This window comes from Microtus ochrogaster, chromosome 1 (genome assembly GCF_000317375.1).
Source record: "Microtus ochrogaster isolate Prairie Vole_2 chromosome 1, MicOch1.0, whole genome shotgun sequence".
Taxonomy (NCBI): domain Eukaryota; kingdom Metazoa; phylum Chordata; class Mammalia; order Rodentia; family Cricetidae; genus Microtus; species Microtus ochrogaster.
The window spans coordinates 34603961-34612569 of NC_022009.1; the positions used below are offsets into that span (position 1 = coordinate 34603961).

The 8609-nt window shown below is 42.0% G+C and overlaps 1 protein-coding gene across 8 annotated transcripts in view; it reads left to right on the forward strand.

Moving 5' to 3' along the window:
• The first annotated feature begins 476 nt into the window (after window positions 1-476).
• Spata7 (spermatogenesis associated 7) overlaps window positions 477-8609 on the forward strand; it is a 37618-nt gene continuing 29485 nt past the window's right edge. For 2 of the 8 annotated variants that reach the window (XM_005343431.3, XM_026780572.1), the window contains exons 1-3: window positions 485-654; window positions 5351-5425; window positions 7664-7759. In XM_005343431.3, coding sequence (XP_005343488.2) covers window positions 636-654; window positions 5351-5425; window positions 7664-7759 — 190 coding nt within the window. In that variant the 5' untranslated portion in view covers window positions 485-635. Of the gene's footprint in view, window positions 655-679; window positions 1115-5350; window positions 5426-7663; window positions 7760-8609 lie in introns of those variants that run through there. The other 6 variants (XM_013346787.2, XM_026780579.1, XM_026780578.1 and 3 more) reach the window with 6 other exon arrangements.

Genomic DNA, 8609 nt, shown 5'->3' on the forward strand with positions numbered 1-8609 from the left:
TTCACACTGAACTACTGCAAAAATAAACAACTTGGAGAGAGCCGCGAACAGATTGACCTTTTTCTCACAGCCCTCTTCCATTCAAAACGAAACGGGATTTGTAGCTTTGAGATAAAGGGAGAGTGAGGACAGCAGGTAGGGACACAGAATGCAGAAAGGAAAGTCAAAGTAACGTTTACGAACTAAGATAGGGGTTGCTGGAGATGACGCCCTGGTCAAGTGCGCCTGTTCCGAAAGTTTGAGGTCCTGATTCGAATCCCAGCCACCTATGTAAAAAGTGGGACGGTAACAGACACAGATGTGACGCTCCTCCCTGACAGCAATTCACTCTGGGTGACTGGCAGAGCAACGGATTGGCACCAGGGCCTCTTTTCCAGCCCGCTGGCCTTCCGGCTGAAACCTGGAAAGCCTCGGGGAGCGAGCGGGGCGGGGCTTGGGAGCACGCGTCCCCTTGGTGTGACGTCATAATCGGCCGCCTCAGAGCTGGCCCTTAGCAACCGACTTGGCGACGGTCTCTGTGGCTGCTGGGGGCCCCCGCAAGGTAGTCTTTCCAAATCTCTACTGCGGGGGCCAGGCCAGGTTAAGAACCGAGGGGACGCAGAGCGTCCCCCGCGAAGGCTGCAGGAGTACTAAGCATGGATGGCAGCCGGAGAGGTAAGGGGCTGCGCGGGTTCAGGCCGCCCCCTGGCCTTTCCGGTGTTCTGCCAGCTCCTTCTCCAGTGTCGCGGGGTGATGACTGGAGCTGGACAGGCCGGGGGTCCTGGGGGAGGCCCCGCTTGACCGTCTCATTGATCTACTTTATGGCCTTGCCTTGCATCCATCCCTTGATCTCGGGGTCCTGCAACCTGTGTCACCTCGGTATCATCTAGACAGAAGACCAACCATGACCTTTAAATTCCGACCTGAGCCCCAGATCAGGCCGGCCTCTTTCCCAGAAACGACCCCCCCTTTTCCTCATCTCGAACGTAGGGGGAAAAAAATACCACGCCACGGAGTTCCTGGGGATTAAGTGCAGATAATATGTGGCAAGCTCCTGGCTCATTCTAAGCACTTAGAGGCGCATGAAGTCTCCCAGTCACTTCCCCAAGAACTGACTCACCCAGAGTCCTCCAAGGTGGTGAGCTGGGATACCTCATTTGTAATAATCTTACAGTGTGGCTGGTTGGTGGACTGAATGTTTACTAGCCCAAGACTACCCATAATCTCAGTGTACACCTATTTACCTTGACTTACTCTGAAACAAGTAGAGTATACGAAGTAGTTGGTGACCCCTATCCATAAATCATCACAAATCATCCCAATCAAAGTTGGAGCTCCACAGTCTAAGCAAGTATTCTTTCCTAGGACTTAAGAATTGATCTGCTGATGGTATTTTGAATTAAGTCTCGCTTTCAACTTTATTTTAAAATAATGGGTCAAACTAAGTCTAGTGTAGAAAGTCGGTTGACAGGATATTCAGGCGCCACACTAACCTAAGTTCTAGAAGAAGCAAACAAAAATGCTCTAATGGTCTTCAGAAATGGTTATAAAACAAACCAAGCCTTTGCTGTGTTCTATGCATAACCAAACACCTGTCTAGTATACACACACAAATCTTGTTAAATAGGTGTTATTCGTGTTTTGAAATAGAAGAAAAGATTGTAAATAATCTCTCAGTGTCACAGTAGGTGACAGAGCAAGCTTTGAACCCAGACCAAGAAGGTAAAACCCCTGAGTTAATTCTTTTACTTGCGCAGTATAGGTGGGGGCATTTGTACATTAATAGGCTTAGTAAGTTTGGGGTATTTATTTTTAAGTGGCAAATGTAAAAGGGTTTATACTTTATACCTTACCCAAGTGGCTTCACTCTTAGCCCATAATATATAGTAATATCATTGTTTCTAGCTTTGAACTTGTGAAATAAATGTTATATTCTTTTTATTTCTTTTTTTTATTAAATCCTTCTCATTTTAATTGTTTGGATAGGAATGTGGTATACATTTTTTCCCCACTCCCCTCCACCTCCCACCCTTCCCCCGCCTTCCACATTGCCACTTTACTCTGGAGATCTTCTTTCCTCTTCCTAGGTGGATCCATGTATGTCTCTCTTAGGGTCCTCTTTGTTACCTAGGTTCTTTGGGGTTGTGTTACCTAGGTTCTGTGTAGGCTGTTTGTCTTTTGTTTTATGTCTGTTATCTACTTATGACTGAGTACATATATTTGTCTTTCGTGGTCTGGGTTACCTCACTATAAATGTTATATTCAAACCTGGGCTAGTTTTCATATACTATAAATAAGTAACTATAATTGGTCTTAATCTCATATTATTTTTAAGTAACCATTAATTTGGCTGAAGCTTAAATGCTTAATTTCAATTAAAAGTAAATGTCTTAAATTTCGTTAGTTCCTTTAGGCATTTCAGAACATAAAATACTAAAGATACCTGAGGGAAAGTTTCTCAGTTGCTTTCAGTAATCACATTTTTTTGTAGGTTCAGCCTTCAGAGTGGTGATGTAGCAAAAAGCCACCAGCTTGAAAAACAATAGGTCTTGTTTCTCGTCTTTGATATCGGCTAATGAGATCTTCTTCTGCCAGTTACTTTACTTTCCCGAGCCTTAGTTGTTTGTAAAATGGTGAACTCGACTTGATATACTGTAAGGCTTTGTTACCAACGTCTAATGGGAGGAAGGAGGGGAGAAAATTAAGAATATTGGTCCACCGTCCTTTGTATTATCAGTGACCTATGCTGGAAAAACAAGAGGAGACAGGTAACCTGTTAGGACAGCTAGCTGAAAAGGGACTAGGAAAGATTTCTTAATCTGTTGGTCCCATGGAGATACTTTTATAAATGACCTATTCCTAAACTTCCAGCAATTTGGGGAAAATACTGAAACATCTTCCCCCCACCCCCAGTGAGTTTTCTTCCACTTATTAGTAAAATCAAATTATATAGGAAGCCAAGCTGAAGAATTTGACTATCCTGAAAGACCATCAATCTCATGCACCAATTTTTAGTATTAGTTCAGAGAATGTTCTTTTTCTGGCCATTTGGTTTGAGACTACTTTTGGATCATTCTGGGTCCAATCAGGATATAGAAATTGTGTCTGGGGTGATTTAAATGAGGAGTATAAAGAATTGTTAAACAGTTATAAAAGTAGTTATAGAAATAAAAAAGTTATATATACTATTATATATGTGTTTCATATATTGAAAGCAGTAGATATAGTTACTACAGTATTACCTGTATAGTTGCACTGGGCAAAACAGAAGTCATGTAAACAGAAAAATACACCCCATTCAAGGGCGCAGCTCCTGAGAGAGGGCTCAGACGAAACGAGCCATCTGTTCCTCCCTTCAGCTCTGTGAGTTTTAACATGACATTTATCTGTTAGGAATGTCAGGAACCAATGAATACACATCTTGATGTAAATACATGAGCAAGAAATGACACTGGTTTGACCCTTTGCACCACCACACCAGAAAAATCTGTCTGGGGGATACAGGATTTGTGTTCTGCACACTACTTACATTAACACTAAAACTCTGTGTTGTTTTGTTTTGTTTTAAAGATTTTTCTGTTTTGTTTTTCAGAGAGGGTTTCTCTGTGTAACAGCTCTGGCTGTCCTGGAACTTTCTTTATAGACCAGGCTAGCCTGGAACTCACAGATCCACCTGCCTCTGCCTCCTGAGTGCTGAGATTAAAGGTGTGTGCCACCATTGCCCTGCTGTGGGGAACATACAATTACATTTTGGAGAAAGAAATTATTTTATGATGAGCTCTGTAATTTTCTAATTTCATGCAGTCTCAAAGACCAGACACTATTTTTACATTACTGGAATTCTCTTTAAATATAGCATTTAGTTGGGTACATTTGTGTGTATGTAATTCTGACTACCTGGAAGGCAGAAGCAGGATCAGGAATTCAAGACTAGCTTGGATAGTATAGGAAGACCTAATCTCAAAGAAAAACTGATAAATATAACCCAAAATATGTATTACCTCAAAACAAAACATTTAATGGTTTAGTAGTGAACACAATAAAATCAGTATTTATCACATGACATAACTGATATCTTATCACTTGACCTAATAAAACTGAAGGCTCAGAGTAAACTGTTCTTAAAATAACTTAGTTTTAAAACAGTTCAGCGGTAGAGCACTTGCTCAGCTTGCAGCCCCATACAGAAAATGCTCCACATGTGTGCATGTGTGTAGGTCTGAAGCTAAGGGCTGGCGTCTTTCCTCAGGGTTTCTCTACCCTTATTTCCTAAGTAGGGTCTCCCTCTGCTTTAGTTTTATTTCTGTTGCTGTGATAAAATATGGGAGCCACAGCAGGAAGCTTGAAGCACTAGTCACAGCCAGTCAAGAGCAGAGAGGAGCAAGGACATGTGTGTTTACTGCTCAGCGCAGTTTCTTAGTTCACTGCCTGGCCCCTGAAATGGGACTGACTTCATTCAGCTCGGTCTTTTGACTGCAGTTAGCACAATTAAGGAAATTCCTTTGTGGCTGGAGAGATGGCTCAGCAGTTCAGAGCACTGTTCTTGCAGAGGACTCAAGAGTGATTCTCAGCATCTCCTTGCATGTCTGAAACCCCCTTGAACTCCAGCTTGGGATCTGATGCTTCTGGCTTCCAAAAACACTAGTGTTGCAAGTGTACACAAACACACACACACACACACACACACAGACACACACACAGACACACACACTTCTTTAAAAATAATATTCCTCACAGGCAGGGCCAGGCTAATGTGATCTAGGCATTCCTTCTTTGAGACGTTTCACAGGTAAATCTAGATTGTGTCAAGCTGACAGTTAAAACCATCAGTTAATGAACTTTTGAACTCATTGATTCATCTAGTGTGGCTATCTGTGCCCACCCCTGGCCACTCCAAGGCTGGAGTTACAAGCACGTGCTGCCATGCCTGGCTTTTTATATTTATATGGATTCCAAAGTCAAGTCTTTGGTACTTCTGTGATGGCCACAATCTCCCCAGCCCTGTTTTATTTTGCCAAAAATGGAAAGGTTGAATCTCTGGTCATAGGATTTTTGCTTTTGATATATTACTGCTGGTAGTAACATGGCTTGTGGTTTGGTTTTATTTTGTTTTGAGACATGGTCTTATTATATAGCCCTGGCTGGATCTGAACCCTGTGTAGACCCAGCTGTCCTGAAACTCACAGAGGTCTGCCTGCCTCTGCCTCCCAACTGCTGGGTTTAAAGGTGTGCACCACCATGCCTAGCCGAATAAAAGTTTTCACAACTTTGTTTAAAAATGAAATGTGTTATTTTAAAAATATTCTATATTGTTCTTTGTGAACGTTGTGTTTCACGTGTCCTAATTCGTGGTTTTTATTGTTGTTGAAAGTCAAAGCAGCCTCTGTCCTCCCCAGATACAGTCCACCATGCCTATTTACAGGACACTTGAGCACCAAGAGCAATGGTAAGTGAGCTACTTAAAACTGGCTGCATTGAAAGACTCACCGTTTTCTGTGCTGGGAAATCACATGACCTGATGAAACAGTTCTCCTAATGAACACTTGCACCTCACATTAGTAATTAGAATCAAATGCTGTAGGTATTCTTTAGACACATTTAGGGGGTCCTAATTTCAAACTCTTACTGTGCCCTGCTTGAATGTGGACATAGCTGCCTCCTGCTTCCCGCCCTGCTAGGGTTTGCTTTTGCCAGCACCAGGTCTGGTTTAAGCTGTGCCTGCCTTGGAAATGATGGTTATCAAGAACAAAGACAATCCTAAAGAAAAGCTGTGTAGAGAAAACTTGGATAGAGTCTCAGCTGACATTTATGGGTTGCTGAGTCTCTATGGCCTGTGATGCATTTATGTTTTAAGGTTTTCAGAGTAAAATTGTAGTGTTAACTCTAAAATAATTTTTGTTATTATAACTTCTGAAAGCCTTTGGCATAGGTTTTAGGAAACCTATTGTCCTTATTTCCATGAAAAACCCTTCATACTGTCCCCTCTAAATATCAAGAAATGAAATTTTCAATTACTTCATTGTATTTCTTTGTACCACTGTGTATACATAGAAACAGGTATGAAAACTGATTTGAAAAAAAAAACAAATAAAAAGCCTTTGAAGCAATGTCTGGTGGCACAAACTTGGAATACCAGTATCTGGAAGGCTGAGGCAGGGGAATACCAAGTTTATGGCTTGCCTGGGCTACAGAGTGAGGTCGGGACCATTCTGGGAACTTAATGAGATCCTTTCTCAAAATAAAAAGTAAAAAGAGTGCTGGGAATATCGCTCAGGCTCGAGTGTTTGCATAGTATGTGCAAGACCCTAGTTAATCTTCAGGAAAACACACGCACACTCTGAAACCAGACTTAAACCTAGACAGAAGCACAGAGTGGAAAGTGCAGTGTGTTTGCTAACTCTAAGAATGCACTTGCAGAGCCGGTCAGCACCGCACCCTTTGTGAGGAATGTGACACAGCTCTGTGCCTCAGTTTCCACTTCTATCAAATGGTGGTAATAATGGCTTCAAAGGTTTTTCCTGCCAGAGGGAGTGGAACAGTGAAGGCAAGTGCCCCTCCAGGCATGTCTCCCACAGTAACATGCTTATGGTATGCAGATTCCCTAAAAGGATTGATTGGAAATACTAAAGGATAGATCTAGGAGGGGAATCTAAGTTTCAGTGTAGGAAAGCCCCTTGTTTTTCAAGCCCTATTCTATTTCATGGTTGAATTTTTTCAAGCATAAGCTCATATGACTTCTCAAAATCTTTTCAGGGGCTAGAGAGACAGCTCGTTAGACAAATAGCCAAAGCTCGTGCTGTGCAAATTTGAGAGTTGGATCCCAAAAGTCCATATAAATGCATGGTGGGAGTGACAGCCCGCCTGCCTGGGGAGACGGAGATGGGATGCCCAGAGCAGCTGGCTAGTAGACGAGCCTTGTTGGCCAGTCTGGCTTCAAATGAAAGATCCTACTTCCATAAATGAGATGAGAGTGATCAAGGAAGATTCCCGGCACCAACACACACACACCCTTGCACACCTATGTGCACCCACATCTGGAAATGCACACATATCATACACATACACCTGCAAAAGTGTTAAAAGTATGTCTGCACAGGACTGTATACTTGTGTTGGTGTTCGCTGCTTCTAAGAGTTCCTTTAAACAATCTGGGTGGAGGAGGAAAAGATGAACAGCATAGATTTTCTGTGCCTGTGCTTAAAGCAGTCTGTGGGTCTTATGCCTCTCAGAACAAAATTTTTGTAGATGGTGTTGGGATTTGGGGTTTGTTTGATTTCCCAAGCTCAGTCATCTGTTCATAGGCAAGCAAGTGACTAAAGACTTTTAGTTATAAAATAAAAACATTAAATAGATAGTAACCAATTCTATCAATAGTAGATGAAAATTATCAATCTATTAATAGATTATAGTCTAGATTATTTTCATTGATTATATTCTAGAATTTCTTTTCCAAATTCTCAAGCCTGTAAAGCTTAATTCTTGAGGAGGTTTGAACCCAAGTGGTGAGTTGCTAATCAGTGTTAGCAGGGCGAGACGAGGGCTGGGTACTGCAGCCTGCACATGTGCTCTCAGCCTCCTCCCGTGAACTCCAGAACGCGACTAAGGATGACTTCAGGAACTGTGTATTTTGTGATGTTGTATTAAAGTTTAAATATGTAATGATTAAATATGTTTTAATTTTTAGCTTTTTGCACTGACTCCTCTTCTCTCAGACTAACCACTCTCCAGCTGGTCAAGAATCACATGGCTGTTCACTATAATAAAATCCTTTCAGCCAAAGGTAAAAATGTGCAAATTTGAATTTTCTGTGCTAATTTAAACCCCAGCTTCACTTCTCATTATGACAGACCTGTGGCCAAAGTCAGTACATTATCTCAAAGAGGATTTGTTTCTTAAAGTGAGGTGCCGACTACTAAGAGTGTCGATGACACATTTCATGTTAGTATTTACAACCACATAATGCCTAGACAGCTCATTTAGTGTATTCTTCTAATATTATTTTGTTGTTAGATATTGATGAGTTTTCTATTTCTGTTTAAAATTTGATGAGTGTGTATTGGGGCATGTTTGGGTATGTGTGTGAACAAGCATGTATTCAGATACATATGTGTGTATATGTGCATATGCATATAGAAGCCAGAGGTCCACCTTAGGTGTCATTTGTTGAGAGCCGTCCACTCTATTTTAGAGAGCATCTCTCACTGAGTCCTTGGATTTGTCATGACAAGGCTAGACTAGCTAGCCAGCAAGCCCCAGAGGTCTTCCGTCTCCATCTCCCCAGGGCTGGGAGTACAACAGTGTGCTGCCATGCCTACTTTTTCTGTGGATGCTGGAGTCCTTGTGTCCGGAGGTTCTTGTGCTTCCATAACTAACACATTAGTGACTGTGCTATCTTCCTAGGCCCTCTCTTTGTTTACATTTTTTAAAAGCATGGTCTCAATATAAATCCCAGGCTGGCCTTACCTCAGTGTTGTGCTTTGGGCTCCCATGATAGCATGTATCATGCCACCATGCCCAGCTAGATACTACATATGTCATGCCACCATGCCCAGCTAGATACTACATATGTCATGCCACCATGCCCAGCTAGATACTACATATGTCATGCTGCCATGCCCAGCTAGATACTA